At 38.4% G+C, this 25851-nt stretch overlaps 1 protein-coding gene across 11 annotated transcripts in view; it reads right to left on the bottom strand.

The window, feature by feature from the left end:
• Nucleotides 1-10259: 10259 nt before the first annotated feature.
• Nucleotides 10260-25851, bottom strand: part of ZNF644 (zinc finger protein 644) — a 78301-nt gene continuing 62709 nt past the window's right edge. For 10 of the 11 annotated variants that reach the window (XM_071565518.1, XM_071565517.1, XM_071565522.1 and 7 more), the window contains 3 exons: nt 25162-25767; nt 15246-15348; nt 10260-14757 (listed from right to left, as the gene is read on the bottom strand). In XM_071565518.1, the coding sequence (XP_071421619.1) occupies nt 14565-14757; nt 15246-15348; nt 25162-25767 (902 nt within the window). In that variant the 3' untranslated portion in view covers nt 10260-14564. Of the gene's footprint in view, nt 14758-15245; nt 15349-22498; nt 22622-25161; nt 25768-25851 lie in introns of all 11 variants that reach the window. The other variant, XM_071565528.1, reaches the window with a different exon arrangement.

Raw genomic sequence — 25851 nt, 5'->3', positions numbered from 1 at the left:
TCCCCCAGTAAATAAGAAATACACTAGGGGAAAAAGGAAAAAAAAAGCCTAATTCACATAAATATTGTATTTCTCTAACGGTCTTCCAATTTTTCTAACCACACTTTCCTACTATTTTCAATTACTCCCCTAATCAAGTTTTTTCTATTATTGTAAATTGCCTGTGATGTTAGGAAGGACTGACCTAAGAGTTTAGTAATACAAACTTACTACTTTCTTGTCATAATTTTTGTACCTTTTAACCATATTTAGCTTCACAAACAGTTTACATTCACCCAGGAAATAGTTGTACAGTATTGAATACAGAACTGAACATGTGAAACATTCAGCCCTATGCATAACTTTGCAGGGAAGCTTCAAACATAGTAGTTCACATGCATCATTTTCCTATCACCAATGAGATCAGCTCAAGGGCTGTCTTAATTAGGAAAATTTCACACCTTGATGCTATATTTTTTCCAATTTTTAAATTAGAATAATTTTAATAATGTTATTTAAAATTATTTTCTACTACATATTTCTATTGAAAAGACACTCTTCCTTTATTTGTTTTTTACACTAGTATTTCCAGAAGGTAAATAAATGATCTGCCACTTCTTATGAGCAGACTTTGATTGTCAAAAAGCCTATAATTTCTTGCTATTTGATAACCTTTTATTAGGGTTGACCCCTGGGGACTCTTCAGACAAGTGGCCACACCAAGTCACAGAGAAGGGGATTCACCCATCCAAGTGTGAGAAGGACTCCTTTGTGATGAACATTAAAAAATCCCTCTGCTTTCATCTTGATTTAAGAGCCTCTAGCACAACATATTTACAGAATAATAAAACAGGACTCCAGGCCTTTTCTTCTCATACATCATAAGCAGAATACTCATATCTTGCTTACATGCTCTGTACACTGTATAGTTTACTGTATCTCACTTCTCATAGCAAATAGTCTCAAATACACTAAATGAAGCAAATCTTCTGCCACTATTCTCACACAAGTTAAATCAGGGCATAAAACTGGCTGAGAATGTTCCTGTGGCAACTTCTGTCCCCTCCTCCCACTGTGAGTTACCCAGTCCCACCCTGGCATGCCCACTTGTGTGGCTCATTTATTGTTGCCTAGAATGAACTATTTTAAGATTACTATTTGTACTACAAAGAAGAAACTTCAAATTAAATCTCTAGTATCAAAAGCTATACAGATGCAAAGCTAAGATGCTTCCCTTCTCAAAGAGCCAATGCTCTAAAGAGACAGGAGGTGGGAGAAAGGAGCAGGGTGTTTTCAAGCACAGTCAGCAGAGCCCACTGTGTGCAAATAAAGAGAAACCACTACTCCCAGAATTGTCTCTCCTTTGCACTGATTTTAGAAATTATAAAAAACTGTAGAGTTAGAAATGAAAACAGTGAATGAATGTCTTGTTCTGGGGAAAAACATGAATCACAGTCCATCAAGGTAACCTTGCATTTTCATCTCAAAACCAACATCTGGGGGATTTTTAAACCCACTTGTCAGTGGAAAAATGCTACAGCAAATTATCTGCATTTCATATGCATGTGTGAATGGATATGTGTGTGTGTGTGTACATATATATATATATACTCATTGTTTCATTTAAATTTTATATCAATCAAAAATATATTAAAGGGTACAGAAAAAGTAACAGTCTTTCTTCCCGTGGTAGTTTTAATCTGAACTTGTGCAAGAGAGGAAAACCCCAAAGTCTTGTGCTATTTTGAATCACAAGGAGGGTTTTTCTGTAATGAAGGTTCAGAGAGCGCATAAACACTAAAGTCATTGCAGTTCAGGTGCCCTCAAGCTCAGAGATGCAGCCCCAGCCTGCAGACACTGTAAGCCCAGCAAAAGGAGGGTGCAGGACCCAAGCCTGAAGCCCCAGCATAGCTGTGTTCTCTGGTCTGTAACACTAAACATGCCACAAACCTACATGTGGTTCTTATGAGTCCTATTCAGTAAGGAGAAACACAAGCACTGAGGAGTCCTGCAGATTTACAGATGCCCTGATGCCTGTGTGGGCCTGTGCCCACCCTTGGCCTGGGGAATGCCAGGGAAGGTTCCTGTATCAGTGCTGGTGCTTCATTGCAAGCTTCCTTTGCAAATATATTGACAAAGGAAGGAGATCCCTACTTGTCCTCTCTCATATCTCCATCCATTAGCCCAAGTACTGTTTTGATGTGATTCAGGATCATGGCCCAGGAGTCCATCCACAGAATGACAAGCAATGCATTAATGTGATCCTGCTGGCATCCTTCTTTGCACAGAAGTGTAAAATGATAATGCTTACATTAGTTCCTGCTATGAACTCCCCTATCCCTAACCTCATACAGTATACTCTTAATTTAGTCTCACTTGGAGCACCAGATGCTCTCATTACATAGTCCTGATCTTCTATAAAGGAGTGTTAGATGAACAAATGACACATCTGTAAAAGTGACAAGTACTATTTTTAATCACATCCACGATGGTTTTGTTTCAAAGCTCAAGAACCCTCTCCAGCAGGCCCCTTTAGTTTTTACACAACCCAAGGGTCTCAGGGAGGAATTCCTGAGTTACCTTCACTTGTACCTGTTTACGAAAGTTGAAGGCACATAAGGCCATGAACATTTCTTGCCCATCTGCTCGATAAATTTTTTTGTAAGGCTTATTGCAGAGCAGAGTAAATGAGTTATAGGTGGTCTGCTTCAGCTGTTGCTTTCCGGCTTTGCCGCAGTTGTTGCTCAGTATGCTGCAGGCAGAGCTGTACCTGCATCAGCCTGCTTGAGACAATCTCTGCTCAGTGAGACTGGGAAGATCCAGCACCCAAATCACTGTACCTGCATCATCTCCTAATTAGTCATCTACTCTAGTTATATACAGGTGCTGAAAATAACCTTGAGGTCTGTAAGTTATTTTGTTAGAATATTATAGAAAACAGTTGTTTTTTCCCTAATCCTGATGACATGTTTAAATACAGTCTGGGGCAATTAGAAAATACAATGCCCTGGAGACTCATTATCCATCACTGACAATTCTCCAGATCATCCTTTTTTGTTCTTACAGTTGATACTTGTATCACTGCCTGCCTCCATCCTTTCAGAGTGTAAAGAATACTTCTAAAAAGCAATTCTCTACCAAGTTGCTTCAACAGCTGCAATAAGATCCAACGTGACAAGTGACTGTCCAGAAATAACTGATCAACTTAAATATTAAAATTAAAAATATTAAACTTACAGAAATGGTTTATGAAATTGTTATGTCTATGAAGTATCCAGTTACTTGTTTAGTTTACAGAATAATTTTGACTAACAAAAGTGTGTGGTCCAAATAGAGCCTTACAAATACAGGCAACATTATGCCTATGTATTTGTGGCATGCAAAGGGAAAAAGCTAACTTTTTAAACATGGCACTATCAGAAGGAGGAAGGTATAAGGGGATGATTCCCTTCAGAGCCAAGGCAAAGGTTGACAAGAAAAGAGAGAGGTGACTGAGATTCACTCTCAAAAAAGTTGTTTCCCAGAAGGAACACTGAGCAGCTGAGGCTGGAACTTCCGAATGGGAGCTGCCCTGCCTGCTGTTAGTGATAGTTTCTGTCTGAGGACTAGTGGAAAGCAAAATAACTCATGATGCTTTACAGCACAGCAACATGCCCCCACACTAGACTTGGCAAACACTTAATAGTTGCACAGAAAGTTGAGAAGTGGAAGCAAATCAATCATCCCCCATTAGTCACATACTGATAGGAAGAAACCAGACAACTACTGGAGAAAAAAAAAGAATTTAAGTACAAGTAACAGGCAAACAGCTCCTGTATCCTCAATGCTGCTGGGCTTCTGTAACTGTGGATGTGTCGCACTTTTACCAACTCTCCTGAGCAAGAGTGCAGCACTTCTACACAGCCTGCGCTGCACAGCACTTACCACACCCACTGCACACATGAGCAATAAAGAGTGGAGGAGGTGTATAGTCATGAGTCCAAAATACACTGTACCTTTGTTTTTAATCTCTTTTAAATTACATACCCCCACATGAGGTAAAATTAGGGCCATATTGAGGCTTTTGTTAGGAAGATGCTTTGCCTACGTCAGAGCAGATTCCGTGTGTCCCAGCAGGTGGTGCGTCCCCTGCCGCGCGACTGCAGCCCCGCCAGATGGCCGGTGTAGAGCCCCTCGCAGGAGCACAGCTCTGTGGAGGAAGATGTCACACTGTACTGGGTGACCAGGCTGTCACTGAATGCAGCTCCGTCACGGTATTTAAATCACATTAAATCTTTCTTTTATTACATACCCCCTTGTGATTTTGCCTGGCTACAGTCTAATTACCAGCCTTGCTGCAGCACACACAGGTTCCACAGCTAGCTCCCCCTCCCATTTTATGGGAAATGGCTTAACTTGCACAATCCTAATGAAAATATCGCAGCGAGATAACTCTTTCATCTTGCATTTTCCACTCTAAAGATCTTTTTTTGTGAAGGAGAGAGATCACAAAATATGCAGGCTTATATGCATTTTTAGAAACAGCAGATACATCTGTTAAGGCTCCCCAAAGTAGTTTAATTACTTTTGCTATTTTCTTAAATAATAGCTGATCATGAAGTATCAATTTATTTTCCCACAGCAGATGTTAGCTGCACCTGTTTTTCAAAGATTGGGGGGGGAGTCTATTTTCTTTTTGTTTTTCCTGCAAACATTTTGCATTTCATATGCTTTACCTATTAACTTCTCAAATAGAGTATTTTAAAGGGGATGCATCTCACCGATTTCTGATGACTCACACAGGTTTTTTCTGAGCAATTTTTTTAGCACTAGGCCCAAATCCTCTATCCTATCCAATTAGCTCTGAGCACTAATCAGGTCAGAGATCATGTGAACTTTAATGGAGAACCTAATAATGTTCAGAAAAGCTTAAGGACTAGGATGTGATTTCATTACATGTGTCCACCACTCCAACCTTGGCCATGGCCTTGCCCTCCCCCATTTTCCAGTTGCAACACCACCAATACCCCTAAACACCATGACGATTTAATACTGCCTTGCTGTTGAGTAAGATGAAAATAATTTTGACTGTTAATCAAGGCAAAGTACTGACACAGTGAAAGGCTGCATTTATAGTTGCTATTTATTTTTGTTTACCATAGTTCCATAGGTATAGGTCTGGAGTTCCTAGGTACAGATCTGAAGATGGGCCTTGTTAACCTCCGTGCAGAGACCACGTTCAGGTAGGGAAGTAGTTCAGATCCACAGTGTGAAGAGGGGTAAGAATCTCACTTGTGTAAGTCTCCTAGAATTAAGACAGAATTTTAACAAGAACCTTTTCAGTTAAAAACACAACTAATGCTTTCCTGAGGGCAAGGGAAAGAAACTGAGAGAGAAATTACATGCAGGAAAAGTTGAAAAACAACTGGGAAAGTGTTCAGATTTTCTCTGATGATAAATGAGCTCCCCATGACAGCAGTGAACACCAGCTCTGGCTGTGGGCAGCTCTGGCTGCTGTTTGCTGGCAGCAGGAGCATGAAGCACTTGAAGCTCTGAATATATCTGGTTCAATTTTCTGTAAGTGCTCAATTTTTATTGTAATCCCAAACCTGTTGGAGCTTTCTCTCTTTGCAACAGTAATAACAGCAACAGCAGAACAGATTTGTCAGCTTCAGTCAAGTTCTTAAGAGACAGAAAGCTGAAATAAAACACCCATGGTGGGCTGACCCTGGCTGGACACCAAGTGCCCACCAAAGCTGTTCCGTCACTTCTCAATTACACATGGGAGAGAAGTATAACAAAAGGCTCATAGGACAGGGAGAGATCATCAACCAATGGGCAAAACAGATTCAACTTGGGGAAATTTATTTTATTTAAAATACATTTAATAACTTTAATTTATTACCAATCAAATTAGAGTTATGAGAAAAAAACCCCAAACAAATCTTAAAACCCCTTCCTTCCACCCCTCCCTTCTTCCTGGGCTTAACTTTTTCCCCATGAGGACTGCAGTCAGTTCCTCACTTATATCTGCCTTTTCTGCAGGGGGAGTACTCCTTACACTTTTCGTCCTCTCCAGCATGGAGTCCCTGCCCCAGGAGACAGTTCGCCATGAACTCCTCCCTACAGGCTGTAGTTCTTCATGAACTGCTCCAGCACGGGTCCATCATGAGGTGACAGCCTCCTCCCTCGGGCATCCAACAGCTCCACTGTGGACCTCCATGGGCTGCAGCAGCACAGCTGCCTCACCACAGTCTTCACCACTAACTGCAGGGGAATCTGCTCTGTAACCTGGACTTCTTCCCTCTCCTTCTTCACTGACCATAGTGTCTGCACAATCATTGCTCTCACATGTTCTCTCTCCTCTCTTGGCCTTGGCCAGCGGCACATCCATCCTGGAACCATCTAACACTGGCTCTTTTGGCCATACAGGAAGTTTCCAGTGCACCCTGTGAACCCCTCTGCTATCAAAACCCTGCCACACAAACCCAACACAGCACCTAAATTCAAAACCAGCCTCAAATGCTTGAGGATGGGGAGCTCTCATGGGCCACTCAGGCATCTTTCCAAGATCAGGACACTAGTTCAGTGCCTAGCACTAGATAGTCAGGATTGACATTTTCAGTCCACTAAGGTAGGAGGAAAGTCTGAAATCTAGATGACAGCAAGATAAGCACTCTCCACTTCAGAAGAGAAAAAAAATGTCTTCACTGTAAATCTGGGCACTACAGCAGCAGGTATCACACACATGTGGATTGTAGCTACTCACCCATAACATACTTGCTGCTTTCAATTTTTAAAGCAGCAAGTAGAAAACAGTCTGAGCCATCATACAACTTCCACAGCTCAGCACACAACAGGTATTGCAGCAGGAGTGACTGGGAAACAAGGCTTCCCTCTCTTCTCCCCACCCTTTATGAAATGGGTGCCAGCTGCTCCATATTGCAGGAAATTACAGAAACCCATAGGTTGCTGACTTTGCTGGTGGCAGTGGAGTGGGTTGCTCACATGCTCTCTAGCACATTTGCACCTCTAAATCTGAAATCACAGTTTAATTTCTAAGAATTTCATGCATCTATTACATTCATCTTTTATCAGTAAATGGGCTGAGATTCTTACCTCTGATATGTTTTTACCAGTTTTTAATAGGTATCTCTATTTCGGTTTGCTCAAAGAACCTAAGAACCTGCATGTTCACAAAAACCATTCAAGCAAGTGCTCCATTTTCTAAATACTTCTGTGGTTTGGAAAGGCTGCCAGGGGAAAAAAAAAAGAAGGCAACAACAGTAAATTCAGCTTTATGCAGACAAAACAGAAAGCTGCCACAGAACCTTCACTTGCCCAAGCGAGCTCATGCCACACAAGGCAATTTATGAGGCAAGAGTTCAGCTCCCAGCAGCAGCATCAACTGCTAAGTCTTGGGTTGGTACCAACTGTATAACGGGATTTTTGTTCTGTGTAATCCAAAGTCACTCTAAAATCTAAACATATCCTCCCTCCTGCCACCACTTAGGTAGAGACAGCTACTGTCTCTATATAAAATAAATCATAAATCAGGCTATTAGCTATGCTTTTAAGAATACTGAGCAGTACTCTCTCTGTGTTCACAGTAATATAGCTTATAGGACTTTCCCCAAAAGCTTCATCACTGGTAGCCAGCAGTAAAACAAAGTCCTAAAGAACAAGAGAGATGAAAAATGAAGACAAAAAAGCAAATGTGAATACAAGCAAAAACTGAGGAAAGAGAAAACAAACCAAGCTAGAAATGAAGATAATGAGAATGGTCAGGTTAGCAGCCCAGTGAGACGAAGCTAAGTACTGTTCCCAGATGGGAACCTGGGCCTGAGGGCAAAAAAATGAGTTTGGGATCCTGAAAGAACACTCACATTCTGGGTCAGGGTCTTTAGTAATGTATTAGCACTCATGGTCAGCTGCAGTCAGAGTACACTGGGTTTAGCAGTGGAAGTTATTTCAGTGAGAAAACAATGTTGTAATATGATAGATGTAGTAAAGGAGAGAATTTCTGGAGGCAGTGAATGGCAATCCCTACATAAGCGGAACAAGGAAACTCAGATTTCAGTACCAAATTTGTGACTGAGGCCATACGTGGGAAGAGCAGCTCATGTTCCTTCCTTCACAACTGTACCAAGTGTCTATGGATTTATATGCAGCACTTAAAAGCATCAGTAAATGTACTCCAGATGGCAAAAGGAATGGGTACAGTTGACTTTCCACACAAGATATGGGGATTTAAAGCCTCTTTTCCCTGTCACTGCCTATTTCTTTTAACAGTTTGGGGTTAAAATGTGTTCCTTGGCTGTTTGGGTAAGGATAATATTTGCCCTAACCTCCTTTGTGCCAGGAACCCAAGCGCACCCCTGAAGATTTGGAGGCACAGCAAATGCAGCCATCAGCTAGATTTCAGGGAATACAAAACAAGTGTCAACCCCAGGTTTATACTGTCTTCTCCCGTTTGCAGTTTCTTTTTCAACCTATGGGGTTTTTGTTTGTTTGTTTTTTAAAAAAATTTCCCCCTGCTTCTTTATCCAAATAAGGTGGTTTTCTTTCTCCTACTTTCACACAATTGTGGTTTTTTCAGAGAAGAGACAGATGAAAGAATTATTTCTTGTCAGCAAGACTTGTACCTGGGTGACACACAATTCCTTATTTGATTAAAACACAGGTTAATGGTGTTAGCTTGCATTCTGCTCTATCAGTCTCTTCTGAAGCCATTTCAAAGAGCACAATAGGATTCAGAGCTTCAGCATTTGTTGCTACAGCAGTGAGGATGGCTTTGGATGAGTTTCAAAGAGAGCTACAAACAGGATTCACAGCTGCTGCTGACTTAAAAATACATAATTAAATGTTTGCATGTGACGTTTCCAGTTTACAATAACCAGGTTTTTAAAAAGTGGTACATTATATTTAGGAACACTTACCATGAATACCATGTAAGAGTATTTCATGTTGCAAGTCTCTAACACAACAGCAGAAGGGTTATCACCATCACTTGCCACATAAGCCTCCAATCTTACAAGTTAAAAGTGTACTTTATAGGATAGAAAGCCCAACAATGTTGCAGTTTATACAACATGTGTAGTACAAGCACCTTGGAAGTTGTGAGAAAGCTCCCTCACTGGACAGTAAGAGTTGTAATTTTAGGGTATCTGGGCTCACAGTTACCAAGGATACTGTTTGCTTGGGGTGTAATTGTAGCGAAAAGCCTGCAGAGCCTGCATGAGAGAGGTCTTTCAGGGCTTTTATAATAAACTTTGCCTCCACCTAGAAAAAAGCATCCCCACAGTAATGCATTTATTAGTTTTTATTTCTGGCCAAAATAACACCATGTCAGTCTTCAGGCAACCTGCACAAACCACTGTCATAGCCTGTGACACACCACTCAGATCCTTCCATTTCCCATTCTGGCACACTGGAGCCACCTGCACGTGAGCTAAGGCAGTCAGGACTGACTCCCTGAAGGACAAACAGCCACCAGACACCAGCTACTTGGACCACTAGGTTTTCCTACCTAAAGGACTTCAGCATTACTAAGCAGTTTTATAAAAAGGCTGTTAGCTGACTCATGTTCAAATCTTAATATGGCAATAGGGCTCTAAAGTTAGAGAGATTTCTTTTGGTTTGCACTTTAAATACAAGTTTATCAGCTTATAGTGGAACTAGAAATGAGAACAAGCAGTGCCAGAGTTCAAAACATAAAAGGGATCCCCACTCCAGTCCTTATTTAAAACAAACTTAACCCAAGTCTTTCATGCTGTATTTGATCAACCTCTGCATTTTTTTTCTTATAGTGTGTGTGAATGGCTGTGGTATGGCAATGAATTATTCCATGCTGCAGGAGACTGGGGACTTGCAGAGTGCCAGGTAGATTGGATGTTTCAGTTTATTATGTGTCCAGGTACATGCCAGAGATGCTGCACAGCTAGTGAACCAGGGAAAAACTGCTTCTAACTGGAAAAGGCACCAATGAAACCAGATTGTACAGAGCAAGGAGCGGCCGGACAGGCACAGATAGTGCCATTGTTATTTGTTATTCAGCTTCAGCTTTGGGCCCCTGGCCCTGGTTGATGTTCCCTCCACCACCAATTCTCATTCCTGGTCTCCAGTACTGGAATGTAAACACCCCCCTTCTTGTCTCACCTCTGAATTTTCAGAAGGCTACAGCCAGCAAAACTGCCCTCTTTGCCTTGCCATGCAACTGTTCCGGTTGGGGCAGAATTCCCCAGGTTAAGTAGCGTGCCATTCAGTTCACCTCCGAACAATGGGAAGAACACCAAGAAGTCTGCAGTGTTAAAAAGGAACATTTTATTGCAAGAGATTACAAACCTGGCACTATGGCCAAATATTTCCATTACATCACAATTGCTACCCATGTATCAGGCAACAGCACCTACAAAGCATGGTGGATTGAAATATCTGAAATCATAATGCAGTAACCTTTTTAAATAAGTACCACCCTAAAAGGATTTAAAAAAAAAGGTCAAAACTATATAAACCAATTTTTTAAATACGAAACTGGTGTTTAAGTATCCAGGCCATTAACTACTGTGATAAAAAGTGGAAAATTTGTTTTCAATAGTGTTCAACTAAACAGGCTTTGTTCACAGCCATTTAGTTAAAAGCAAGTACTTCTTATTTGCTAATAACATTTCCACATTTGTTCAGCCCTATTAATCTTCTCTAGGTTTTCAGAATCAGGTAGATTTAATGCATAATCCCTCTTTAAAGCACTGCAGGAAACCTAGGACCACAACTGGCTCAGAAAAACCACCAGAGTCAAAACAGCTTTGCAGGAACACATCTTCCCATTTCAGTCCTATGATGCTGACCTTTGCAACTCTGGATGCTCTTCTCTGAGCCCCAATTCATAACTCATGTTCCTCCTGCTGTCTACTTACCTCAAAGACCTCGGTGATTTCCCTGAGCATGGCTGAAAAGGTTGGATTTCGCACAGGCACACAGCTCAAACCCAAACCACACAGCCCAGGGTGTGCACCTGTCTGTTACAGTGCACACCCGGTGCTGGCTCTCCCTCCCCAACAGCTGCCGACACCCATTGTCTGCTCGGTGCTTCCTCTCCCATCCAGAGGAGTCAGCAGCTCATTTCCTGACACTGCTGGCTGAGTAGGGCAAGCCCTGAGGAAACAGAAGTTGGATTTGGCAGAGCTGGACCACCTTGGCGTGTGGGAACAGTGCACCTCATACAATTCATCCAACCCACAGGAAGCAGTATATGGCAAACAGCAGGAAATGCCCAGGGATCTTTGAGCCAACACGTACTGTCTGCTTGCCTCCATTTTCCATGCACAGAGCCTGAATACACTACCACAGGCACTTTAAAACCACCTTTCCAACATTCTGCAGAAACATCTTTTCAAGGAATGCAGTTTTAATTTTTGAAGATAATTTAGCAACATCACTGGGAATAGGGAATGGCAATTATCTTATGAAAAGGGTATGGGGGTGGTCTTCTACAATTTCCAAGGCTTCTCTAAGCATTCTGAAAATTTCTTTGTAATTCTCCTGAGGTTACTACTTAAGAGACCTTTACCAGAAACTAGGATAACTTCAGAAACAAGTAAGACCATGATAAAGAACCAAAATCAACCAAACAAAAATCACTGCACCACTGCAGCCTTTACCCCAAAGCAATCTAAGCCAATCTTAGAAACACAAGTGTTAGTCTGTTCTATGTGCAACTCTTGAAGTCCAGCTCTTTAGCACAGATAGTCAAAGAGCCTCTCAAACCATGTAACAAGACTGGTATCACAATGCAACTGATTTAATTTACCCTCTTCCAACACATCATTTAGAATTTCTGTAACTCTGGAAAGGGGAATTTATATTTCCCTATAGATAGTCTATTTCCAAACAATAGAAACCCAGAAAACAAATAGCCCCACTCGAGGACTAGAGGCTAAAGACAGCAAAAGCGTACTGTGATTATTTTTCTTTTGGAAAAAGATCATTCCTTCTGTATCAACCCTAAGTGCAATTAATTTAATAATCACAAGAGCTCTAGAACTTCTGCATATATTTCAACCTCTATTGCAAGGATCTGATGCAAACAGGACACACAGCTCCAGTGCACCCACTCAGCCTGTCAGTGAAAACTCCTGCCCCTCATCATCAACAGAATCTCATTTTGGAAACTAATCAGCCCTAGAGCTCCCTGCTCTTCGGACACAACCTTGCATTTTAGTCTTACACAAAATAACTTGCTATTGGTCTTTAATGAATTAAATAGAATTAACAAGGGGGGTTTTATTATTATTATTATGAACCTAAGAGTTTTTTGCTAATGCGAAATTCCGCACGGTATGGCTTCACTTTACAAGCATTCTTAACAATACTATATAAATATCATTTGCACTTAATTGATTTGCTCATTTGTTAAACAGCCACAAAATATGGTGCCGTCACAAGCACCTTTTTTGGTGAGAAGGGTAAACAAGCACTCTATTAAAGCATTATAAACATTCAAGGTGATTTGATCACTCCCTCTATTCTGCTTCAACACATTGCTTTAAGTATTCCATTTTCACAGCGTATAAAAAAATCCAACAAGCATCCACAAATTTAGAAACTTTTTAGTCGGCATACACATTATTTGTCTGTAATACACTTCAACATCCCAATTATCTTTTCTAAAATCTCTAAAGTATTTTTCCTCCAGCCTTTAAATGTAACAATGTAGGTTTTCTAGTTTTAAGAGAATAAATTCTGACAAGAAAGCTAAACTTAACTGTAGCAATTTGTTAAACATCTGACATCACTAATTTAATGATAGCCTTGACAGAGCTATGATGGCCTTATATGAGGACTCTGTCCTGTAGAGCTGTGCATTTTTAGCCCATCTATTTTATCAGAACATTAACAAGCCTCATGTGTTAACTCTGAAATCCGTGCACCCAGGAAGACAGTTATTCATATTTTCCACCAATCAAATGTAATGCATCTGTGAACAATTCCGTTTATTGCAAGTAAATGTACTTAAGATCATGTGAAGATTCTAATGTCAAGCAAGACAAATCAATTTCACAAACTTAATTCACACAATGCAAATAAATGCTTCACATTATAGACATTTAGATTTTCTTTAAACCTTTTTATTTAGAGATTTTTCTGGTAAGGAGATATACCATAGGAAAGCAATTTCACTGGCAGTGAGGTATGTATATACTCTACCAAAATACTCCTCTTGCTTTAACTGCTTTTAACTTTATTTACATATAAAGAAAATATCAATGCATATCCTTGGCTTAACTACAGTATGTTACCCTATATGAGTAAAATGAAATGTTACTTGCATACAAACTTGATTTGTAGAGGAATCTAATTTGATTTAAACAAAAATTATGTTCTGAAGACAGCTTAAATGAACAAATACAATTCATTATGACCAAGACACCTGCACCATATTTCCATCCTCACAGCACATTTATTTCAATAATTCTGCAAGTAGGTCCTTAGCATGAGCATAGTGTTACAGTTTTCATACATATAATCACATCCAAAACAAGCTCTAAAATTTAAGTTGTAAACATTCTCTTCATATGTAGAAACATTTCAATCTGTGTTCGAATTTTCTAAAATGATCAACCTTTTAAACAGAATTATAAATGAAAAATCTACTCTAACCGTGTAGTGAGCAATGCTTATTAGTACATTTCTACAGTGTTAAATAAAATAGTAGAGGCAAACTTCTGTAAGCAAGTCAGACTTTAAGTAAATTGTCATAAAAGTAACAAACTTGTTAACAAAAAGATGCTTTGTAATAAAGAAAGTTGGATTGAATCTACTATGATACAAAACCATAAGGGTAAATACCATCTTTGTTGACAAGTAGGAGGTAGCATGGATGCACCACTTTATTGTCAGTGAGAAATGCAACTGAAGTAAAGAGTATTTCCTTACCACAAATTTCCAGTATTATGTACATATTTCTCTTAGAAATTTGTTTAAACAAGTTTCCCTCCACTTTTTAGTACAAAAAGCCTCATGTGATTTAAAAAAAAACACTTACACACCTAGATAGAATAGTACTAATTGCCCTATTGGAACGAAACAGTCTCTTGAACTATGAAGTACATGGTATTTAATGCCCTAAGTTGAGTAAATTGTATTAGCAGTTCTTGGTATTATACAAAACACTACATACATACGAACAAAATATAATAGTATCTTATTTTACTATGTAATTCTTTTTGGAATAAACAGAGCCTTGATTTGGGTAACACTGAAGAGAACGTGGTTTGTTTGTTTTATTAAAATCTGTCTTTTAAGTACCCATGTGCAACAATTTAAAAATGGCTGCCATACATATAATGGTCTTGTATTGATAGTGAACACAGTAACTGACAAAAACATAATAAACCTTAAAAACACATCTTCCACCCTATATAAAATATAAAGACTACTTACTGTAACTGTTAAGTATTCAATTTATTTTGATGTTACTGTAATCCACTTCCTCTACTTTTCTGTCTTTAGCAGTTATAAACATAATTTAGAGTAACAATTTATTTTAAAAAATGATGAAATATTTCAAATTTACATCCAATTAAAATTTAAAATATTTCCTTGTTCTATGATGCTGCTTCTGCCATCAGTAAAGAGAATGAAGTTTCAGTGATTGAAGCAGGCTTTTTAAGTAGTGATGTGACTTCAACCATGCCAGCTCCAGTCCGTGGAAGATTTGCGTTGACAATGTGTCGCTGCAAGTGCTTTATCCAGTCTTCTTGGACAGACAAAGGTCCTCGAAAGACCAGACCACAAAACCTATGCAAATATTAAAATTAATCCATCAAGATATAGCTAGCTCTACTGAAAAATTGTAAAATAAAGACAATAAGTGAAAAGTCTTAATTTTCTTGAAGTTTATTTCTACATATTTTATCTGAAAAACTTAGTAATTGTGTTCATTAGTAGTAACTGTGAGGACAAACCCCTGCAGTTTATACGATTCACACTCTCACATTTTTAACCAGTAATAATAATCTATTGTTCTTATGCAAGGTTTCTTTTGAAGAACAGAGTATTACTCAGGCACGACCAAAAGACTTTAGCCAGGGAAGCAACTGGCAATCTAGTTCTGGAGCATGACCAAATCAAGTCCTCTTGTTCAAATTAATGAAAATAGGCAATTGCTTCCCCTCTTTATTATTCAGTTAAATCACAAACATTTATGAGATACAATCTTGAATCTTTTCATGACTTAAATTAGCAAGCTCTTAATGTGTTCTTTCAATTAAAATAACACTATGTACCTGCATCTGAGTATGTAAACTTCATCAGCACTATGAGGTAACGGCAGCATTTTCTTCTTGCTTCCAGATCTTGACCTTGACTTCTTTTGCTTACAGTCTAAAGCTAAGAAGAGAAATTTCCATATGTGAAAGTAATACTTCAATGAGTGCTAACCAAACAGAGATATTCAGTAAGTATTCCCTATAGCAGTAGTGAACAGACATCTACCTTTTTGTTATTCTACATTTAATTACAATGTAAATCCAAAACAATTGCAGTGTACGCTAAGAAACATACTGGCAAAAGACATGAAACTATTTTTTTAGTAAATAGTGCTTGCTCTTTGAAAGACTAGATACCTGACATTCAACATTAAACTGTTGTGTCCGGAAGCAGCTACAAACCTATTGCAGAATTATACAGGAGCAAAGCACCATTGGAAATTCTCTTTTGTGCATAAGACGCTGTCAAAATCTCAGAACTTGTTTTGTAGTTCAAGTATCATCATAAGACCACTCATGTTCAATCAAGTTACAACTTTTAGAAAGTTGTAGCTTTCAGCTATTACAATCAAGAATTTCTAGTTTGAATAAAATGCCTGCCATTTGTTTTCAGCATAAAGCAAAAATTTGTCCTTTTGTTCTAAGAATTTCAAACGAAGATTATTCCCCCTCACTCCTGTCTGAATTCTAGTGCAGCTTACAAACATGTGTTAGTCCTTGGCAGTGGGAGCTCGTGTTAGGACAATCAACAGAGATGGCAAAGTCACTTTTTAAATTCAGTCTAAGCATTTGAAACTATGCATGAAAATAACATGTGTGAACAGGAAATGCACAGCAAATGTGTTCAGTTAGCTTTGAGGTCTGTACCTCCCATAAACAGATGTAATGGAATCTGTAGCAAAACCTGGAGAGTCTAAGAAGCAGCCAAAGTGAGGGATGAGTGCATTAAACTGATTAATATTGTTATGATGAAAACAGCTGATAAAGCTCAAGAAGCTTTAGACTGCTTGAACTGAGAAATGTATCTAGCTACACTCTTCCAAAACACAAGACACCACAATAAAACTCCAACACAAATGCTTTTTGTAAAGAATCAGTTAAACCATTTCATCCAAAACTCCACAGAAACTGGAAAGACAGTACCAGGTGGTATTCTTGATACCAAGACAGCATAATGCCAATCTACTGAAGCATCTTAACAGTAAATAAAAAAAAATTGTTACACTTGTCTATCTTGACTCCTGTAATATAAAACCGAAGAATGAACTTCTTAGTATTCTGAAGCATAAGACATCATCTGGTGAAGTAAAACATGTGGATTTAAAGAACACAGTCTTGATTGCATCCTTATTTTTTTCATGTCCTCCAAAGGAGAACCTCTCAAGCTTTTACCTTGTAGCCCAGCTTATAACTTGGTAGATATACCAGACATTTCTCAGTTTCATCCTCAGATGTAAAGATTCCTACAGTATCTAAAATTTTAGAATGAATTTCCTGAAGTTCAAAGAGAACCAATAAAATAAGTTGAAAGCAGACACCAATGTAAAGAGACTTCCTTAAGACCAGTATCAGTAAAACGAGGCCTATCAGCACTTTTTTGTGACAGGAACAACAAAAGCAGCCTGGATATAAAGCCAATAACTCAGTGTGGCAGGGGTAGAGAGAGAAATGGCCAAGATAACTTCTGGAAAAGTATTCTCTCACCAAAAGCATATTCTTCATTTAATCAGGAAGAAAAAAAGCTAAATATCATTCAGGCTGTAGGAACTACCACATAGTATAAATATTTTACATGCTGCAACTTCAGTAACAACACTATCAGAAATGTAAGCACATATAATACTGGAACCCAGCCACCCATGCTCTGAAGAGAACTATTTGTATGAGAGGCAACTTATCTGAAGCAGTTATTACAGCAAAGGCTTTGTCTTTGATGAACATCGTAGGAAGAAGGGAAAGAGAAGTCAGTATTATCCAAACGCAAACATGGCCTCAAGTTGCATCTGAGGACAGTTCATGTCAGTTGATAAGAGTTAAAAAAAAAGAATTGGCAGACAACAGACTATTCCCAAAGGCCGACCTGCATTTTAAAAAAGAACTTGCTATTTTGTTCATTCATTTCCATCATGAAATTTGATTCTACTCACACACAACCAGAGCATTTCTCTTTCTTATTAGGTCTGAATCGGTCTTCTGCAACAGAGTTCCTGAAACCTAATGGTTTTGTGTGTGTCTATAATCTTCTAAGAAAAAAACTCCTCTGAACTACTGTGCAACCAAAGAACAGCAACCCTGACAGAAACTGCTATAATGTACCAGGAGAGGGAGTTTCTACTTCCTGAAAGGTACCTTTTCCGAGAACATTGAGAAAACAAGGAGAATAATAGAATGGGCATCTTCTCTGAGCCATTTATGATGGAGGCTCTAGGTAGAGAAATTACAAAAGAAAGAGCATAAAATATCACAGTCATCAAGTTAAAAGATTCTGATTATTCAATGCACTCTCAGAGAATCTTAGCTTACAAAAGAGAAAATACTAAGACCACAAACCCCATGTTCTGCAAGGGTTATTTTTTGTTCCCTTTGTCTTTTAAGCTAGTGAACACATTCTTTCCCATTTCACGGAGCTCAAAGCAGCACAAGTACATTTTGAAGTTACTCCAGTGAGGCTGGAAAGCTACTGGAAAAAGAGTAACATCTGGATACAGCAAATGGAAAACTGTAATTCCAACAGCAGTTATCAGGCACATGTACCACTAATTGTCACATTAATTTCATCTTGTCTGGACAGAGAGCAACAAGTTTAAGTGAAGTCAACATGCACACACTTGAGTACTCTGTTGGTACGATGCTCACAAGTAGTTGCAAGCATCAAGTAAGTCACACAAATGCCTCACCCATTGCCTAGCCATAACATAGCCATGCTCTGACAAAAACTCAGTTACTGTTCTTCCTATGCTTTTACTGTAACAAAGCATGACCTCTTCTGAAAAGTGTGTTTTTATCTGTCCACAAAGACACCAAGGATATTTAGCTCTAGTAAGCTGCATGGAAACTGCAGTAAATTGCCAGAGAGAGGCAGGAACTACCTACCATTAATACTCTTTTGTACTTATAACAGCTTCCAAACGATCATCCTTCATTCTCCAAAAAGGCCTATGTCTTTTTGGAAGAAGCCTCCTTCCTTCAAGTTTGGCCACTTACCGTTTCCTGGTTGCTATTCAAAAAACTTGTAAACAAACAGTCACATCACTTCATCAGACCACTGATAAACATGGTGCAGAAACAACCCATTTGAAATAAAACCCAAACTTTGACGAATCTGCTTGAGGTACTCAAGTTCAATTTCAGAGCACACTATTTAGAAAAATATATGCTAGGTAAAAAGGCTGCATATAAAACATTCTTTACCTCTATCGATACTTATCAAGAAAGACTAGAAGTGGTGAGAGGTAGGAGGTTTCAATGAGCGTGCCTAAGACAACGTGAATTAGGTAGGTCGCAATTAGAGGCCCTTCATGACATGACATTTGGTCTGCAGTTCAGAATTAAAATGCTCTGCTTCCTAATGTCCCCCAACATGGAACATTTCTTATTTCAGCATGACTGCAGCTAGGTCTTTTAATTAGACTTCATTACTTCTGTCATAATGTATGTAAGCTAATACAAGCTGAATAATTGCACACATGAATACAACTAATTAACCATTTGAAAACATTGCCAATTAAAAAGTAAAAAATAATGAATTATCTTTCTTGTACATTTAGTCACTAATTTTTCAAATTCAATCACTATCTATCCTCATCATTACTGCACAGTAAAGGGCATTAGAAAAACTCTCCTATAATTTGTTCCCTGAAGGATTTTACGGGATATTGAAAATTAGCTCATCGTGACAAGTTGACTGGTAGCAACTGAAACCACAGAATAAAGACATGCAAAGCCAGTGGATCTCAGATTTCTGCTGCAACTGTATGTGCTTCCACCACAAAGTTCACAAAAGCTACAATTCTGACAATGCCATATTTGATATTATTTGGACGCACAGTGGCCTCATGAACTGCTACCATAGTCACACTGTTGGCTTGAAGGCCAGACTACTTGCTCTGTACTCCACTGTTCCCTCCTTCACTGTACTTCTGGAAAAGCAGTCTCCCTCTACAGAAGCAAAGACCAAAGAAGAAAGTGGTGATTCCCAGAAGATGACAGTTGGCAAGAAGAGATTGAGTACGTGAAAAGAGTCAACAAAGAGAAGATTTAAAATGCCAGAGTGCAAGAGGGGGTGGAGACTTGAGGAAAGCAGGGCAGTGAGAGGAAGAGAGGCCTAGAGAGAAGAAAAGAAAGGAAGCTGAATATACAACTATAACCAAGAAGAATGAGATGCATTTGAAGACTGTGTAAGACTACCCAATGCTCTAAAGCTAACCAGAAGAAAGATGCAAGTTTACCACATGCACTGAGAAACACCAATGCGTTGCTATACATCAAAACATGTACCAAAAGGAAATCATCATCTACACAAGATGAGCAATTAAATAATTACATTGTTCAAAATTGGACTGAATAACAAAAAAAGAGTTCCAGCCAGACATCTGAAGATCATTATTCAAGCAATAATACAAAAGCAACTACCCCAGTGAACCTAGACAGGTATTTGCTATACAGTGGATCTGTAATGCACACGGATGGGCACAACCAAGAGTCAATACGGACTAATCTCACACGGCCAACAGCCTGGGAGCTTTCACTTCTAAGATGTTTCTCAAGACCATTCTCTAAAGCCACCACTTTGCGTAACTATGTCTACTATACTGCTAAAACTATCAAGTTGCATTTGAAAAAAAAAACAGGGTAAGATTTAACTAAATATGATCAAATTACTGACTGAGAAGCAGGGCATCTGCTAGAAAAGCAATGTAACAGTCAATAAAAAAAAACCACATGCAAACAAATGGAAAATCTGAGAAGACTAAGCTAGTGCAGCACTAGGAAAGGTCTCACTTTGGTGGCATGCACATTGCTGTATTTCTCTTACTAAACAGTAATACCATGATAGCTCCCATAATAATTGCCAAATAAAAGAACTACAGCATTCATGTTTACATACAGTTATTTAATTACAGCAAGAAATTGAGACAAATATTCAACCAGGGTGATTTCTGTTTGGTAGTTATGTTTACTGTAGAAGATCTAAGAAAGCTTTCATGAAAACAGAAGAAGGAACTGTATAAACATCCTCACTGTCTCCATACAATGGCTGGGAGCCATTCAATGTTCAGCTGTGGTCGAGACCAAACTGAAGAGATCTCAAAATTGCTCTCAACTGCAACAATTTTTTCAGAAGAAAACCTGAGATCTTCCCAAGAGCAACGCTCCCAGCAAAGTTTAAAACTAGTGTGTGCTAGTGAATTCTTGCATTAAAATCATTCTCTTGCATTGTAACGTGGAATATCAAACAGATCCCCTGTTTAAAAGCATGTTTTCTGGTCTACAAGCCTTTCATTGAGTGTGCTTGAATGAAAAGTCAAGGAGCAAAGTTTACAAACGTCACAGAGTTACAGCAGTATAATGACTAAGTTAATACAAATAAACTGACTGGTTGCATGATGTTACAGCTAGAACTTAACATTGACTCTTTAAGTCAGTGGTTTAAGCAAAAGGCCATTATCTATGATATAGGCTATTTATCTGGTTTAGCTCCAGCTTGAGATCAACACATTTTTTTTCAAGTTTTGTTTCTTAACTTTAAGCTTTTTTTCTAACCTCGTTTTGTTTCTTACCTAATTTTAAATCAACTTCTAGGTCCAATGGTAAAAGACTTGTGAGTTTTCTTTCAGTTATTTTAAAAAAAGTGGCAACTGTTCTGATGAGAATGCAAATACTTCACTAGAAAAATACATTTCTTAAAGAAAACAAACAAAAATCCCTGGAAGTACCTTAACAAGCAAAAGGGAAACCAGGCACAAACAGCTTGTCCAGGATTCAATCTCTGTGTACTATTCTGTTTGCCACAGTGCCTCCTTCACTCAATTATTAAGTTCTCAATGTGCAATTTAAATATACAGATATTGAATGATATTTCACCAGTAGGTGTGTAAGAAAGGCAACTTACCACAGGGCTAGTATCAAATCACAGCAGTTGTAAATGAAGTCCACTACCATCACCCTTCTATCAAATAAATATGAAAATTTTCAGAATCTCTGACTAAAGACACACTCTCCGCACATTACATATTACTGAATCTGCTGTCTTCCTTCTAAATCTGCTTTGTTATAGCATTAATGTAGCATAACATAAGACCTGGCTGCCACAGACCCGCTCCATAAAAATGTTTTTTTAGCCTTTTGCAGAGAATGCCTGCAATTCAGTTTGTTGTTCTCAGCATAATGAAATACATTTGCAGAAAAAAAAAATGATTATGCATTTTCCAACAGCATTATGTAAAAGTCTGTGCTTGTTAACACAGAAAATTGATGGCTGTCCTTCTTATTACGGAATATTCCAGACTTTATATCTTCCAAATCTTCCTCACTATATTGCATCACTACTCCTCAATTTGCTGTTGATCAATGAAGTCCCGCCAATCTCAGCAATAATGCAAGTAAACTCAGAAATTTCCTACAGCCAAGCAAGCTACAGGTCTCTGGAAACAAGCCAAAATATGGACTATTAGAAGAATTTCAAAAGGAAGTGTGTTTTAATTAAAAATATTAATAGAAGTGCCAAATGCTGTACTACACTCACTCAGTGTCAGAGCAGGTAGATTGTGGGTTGTGAGCCAAACAAGAAATGAAATCAAGTACATACAGAACGTTGTTAAAACGTTACCACGTGTAAAATTATTTGCTTTCCTATCTTATTACAGTATTCTTCATAGTTATATGGACTAGACTGTAAAATTTACTTGTTGTTTTGTTGCCTTTTTTCCCCCGCTCTCATTTTTGAGATACTTTTAAACATTTCATTAGAAGGCCAATTATCTGGTTTGAAAGTTGTGATATTGTAGGAGAACGAATTTAAGCAACCATCTCTTAGTTTTGCTTACATACCTTAAGTGTTGGATCCAAAATCAGAGTAGGAATGAAAATCAGACATGAGAGTGGACAACAGCAACATACCTTTTCTTACAAGTTGCTGAAGTTTTATGGCAAATAAGTTGTTTACCAGCAGAAGCTTCAATATTATTTTGAATTAACATATGCTTTTGTCCAGTCTGATGAAGAAAATGTATCATAGACAGACTTGCTTTTACATCTGTAACAAAACATACCTGTCCCAGTCAAAAGTCCAGCACTCTTCTTTCGTGCATAAGCGCGTAAGTGGTTGGACAGGCTAACAGCACTTGTAAACGTCGTATTGCAATGCACACACGTTCTAAGCTTCACAGGCATACCTATCATTCAAAAGAAAACTATAATCCAGTTCTCTCTTCAAAAAAATGAAACTGTCAAAGCGTTGTAAAAAGTTTTCTGCAATAAAGATGGTTTAAAATATATTCACTGCATTGACGCAATTGTTTAGTATATTAGAAGGATCCACGTTAACCGTTATTACTTTTCCACCTAGTGCTTTAAGCCAAACTGTGTTATTTGAAAAATAACAGAAAGGAGGCAACTCGAGCCAATTAAATGCAGCTCCTCTGCATTTAACACGTACTACCATGTTCCTACAGATCTCCACATTATGAAGCTCTAATCCAAAATACAATCCTGCAATTTGAGTAGCACAATTCTGTTGAGAAATTTCAGAGCTTTCAACATTTCTAATACAGAGAACTTGAAAAGTCAAGTTGACAAAGTGGTAATTAAAAGTGTTTCACCCATAAGACTGAAGATTCCACACTAAAATCAGTCTGTTGTTGAAGGCTCGGAGAAAAAGGTGGTAAAACACACCACTCACTGAACAGCTGTTAGACAAAACGTTTTGTTCAGTGCACTTTCTGTTCGTTATTTTGGAAGCGCACTCGATAACAAAAGTAAATGATTTGAAGTCTTTTGCTAAAATCTTTGTGCTAAATAAAAGATCAACAAAGCAACATGCTATTTGTCACAGGAAAACAATGAAACAATACTGAACTCCTCACTTACAGACAAGGAAACCATTATAATTTATCCCCTGCTCAACTTCACCATAATGTTTCTTCCTTCATTTTACTAAAGATACACTGTTTTGGTCAACTAATAATTTCAGGTTCTCTACTAATAAATTATTGGAAGAATAAATGAAAAAGCTAAAACTACTCTGCTGGAAAGTCTCTATTTGCAGGAAAAAAGAATTCTATTCTCCAGCAGCCACAGAAGACATGCTGTTTTTCAGGCAAGTTGCAGAAAAACACCTGCTTGGTAAAAACTTTTTTTACACTAAAACCAGAAATAGAAATATTTGCCGTTTTTAGGAAAAATAGAAGATTTTCAACATCATGTTAAATATTTTCTCATTCACTCAACTGGCATAGTGGGTTAGTTGTCAAATTCTGTTACCTTAGCCACAGAAAACTGTAGGGCTCCGTTTGTATTTGTTAGTACTATGCAAGCGCATGTTTATTTTTACCTGGTTGTTCATCACAACCAAACAGGTGCTACCTACTACTGAGCAGTAAATATTAAACAGAAAGCAATACAGAGTGTCAGGTCTGGCAAGCTACTCCTTGAGCATTGTTTTTCAAATCATTAAGCCTGTAAAAGATACACTTCCATTATTAAGCAATCTCCTGTCTTAAGGGACAACCACAGACGTCCAGAAGACATAAAATGTAACTGTTCCACTTCTACCATGTCATTTTAGAAAGCCACTTTCGTTAAGAAATTGATTGCCACACTTTTGTAGTCCCCTAAAAGAACTTCTAAGCACACCAGATTGATTTTGTGTAAAAGAAGAAAAGAATATAGGTGAAAAAGTACTAGGTACTGCCAGTTTTACTAAGCTGGGTAATAACAAGAAAAGCAACAGAACTAAAAAAGTGAGGGGTATAAAAAATAAGATCCTGCTCCTCAATCTAAAGAATCCTGCAGCGTTTTAAGGTGGTTCCAAACAAGAAACAGGTAAATGCAAGCTCTACATACACATTAAAAAGAATGCTGTAGGAGTTCCCCAAGACTAGAAATAACTCTTATGCAACAAGGTCAAAAACATCACCCTAAAAGTCCGCTCTATTAGTATACAGAGTAGCAAGGAAGTTGATTGTACAATTGTTTCATTAGCACAATTCTCTGCGAAGGGACAATCTAGGTCCTTATCAGTCAGAGGCCGTGCATTCGAAACCCACTGGCTACAACTGTATTCCAACAAAGCTTGAATGAGCACAGGTCATCACTCAGATAGACAGGCCCTAAGCAAGCACGAGTTTCTCACAGCAGCCGCAATTTTGCAACAAACAAGAATTAATCTATGTTCTAAGAGTATGTTTGCCTAAAACCACCAAAATTAGTTGACCAATTTGCAATACCACGCATTTGTGATGGTATCAACAGTTCCGTTAGTTTGAGCAAATGCTGTCTTGCACAAATCTCAAAGATTTAAATGCAGTAGTTCCCCCAAACAGCTGTTTTAATGCCCAAAACCAGAGTTACAAGCCCAAACATTTCAGAACTGTTAGTCTACCAAATATGCATGGACACTTCAACTTGTTTACTGCAGGATGTGTCTTCTTCATTACTGAGGCTCATTTTGTGTCCGCTTTGAATTTGTATGCCCAGTCATATGCAGAACAGGAACTATGTTTCATGCAAAAACCCCCCAGTGCTGCTAAGGGGTTTTTTCACTTTAGGAAAAACATGTCAGAAAAATTTGCTGTGCTACCTCTTGCAGTCAAGTATCCTCTGGAAATGAAACAAGAATTAAATGAACAGAATCCCAAATAAAATATTCTGCACTTGTGTATTTTCTATGAATTAGAGGATTCTTTGGAAATGTCATCAAGAAACACCTTCTTACCTGACTGCATTGTCAAGTCCATTTTTTGTGGCTGATACATCAATGGACTGTCTTCATTTAATGGAAGAACACATTTCTGAACAAACCTCTTTCTTGCAGTTTGATTATGAATCTTTTGAGGGGAAATACCAGGATTCCGTTCTTCTCCTAACCTCTTGTTTTTCAGGAGTTCTATCAGTGTAAGTGACTGATTTTTTTTGCCATCATGTAGTACTGCTTTTGTTTCATGACATTCATTTAGGAAACTCAGCCCTTCTTCCTCCGATGCAGACACAGATATATCTTCAGTCTTTAGGCCATTATGGTATGCTTCAAGAGGTAAAACATTCTGAGATAAAAAGTCATCATTTGATGCAAATTTCTGAGCAACAAACGGTCTGGGAATAATGCGGCGACTGTTCAAAGCCTTTAGAATTTTTTCATACTTCTCTTCATTTTGCATCATCTCATTCAGAACACAGATCGGAGACTTGTGTGCGTCCCACTTGGTTTTGCCAAGCCTCTTCAGGTGTCCTCGCACATGATTAGACAATCCAATTTTAGTATCGAACCAGCCTCCACAGAGCTGACATGTATGCTCAGAGGAAGTTTCAGATTTTTCAATTGCTATAAAGAAAATAATTATAATGTTTTTTGACAATTATATATAGTTAAACATGACAACAGCAAATCAAGAGAGGCTTTACAACA

Source organism: Pithys albifrons, chromosome 10 (genome assembly GCF_047495875.1).
Source record: "Pithys albifrons albifrons isolate INPA30051 chromosome 10, PitAlb_v1, whole genome shotgun sequence".
NCBI classification, from domain to species: domain Eukaryota; kingdom Metazoa; phylum Chordata; class Aves; order Passeriformes; family Thamnophilidae; genus Pithys; species Pithys albifrons.
This window is presented reverse-complemented; position numbering and strand designations above follow the sequence as displayed.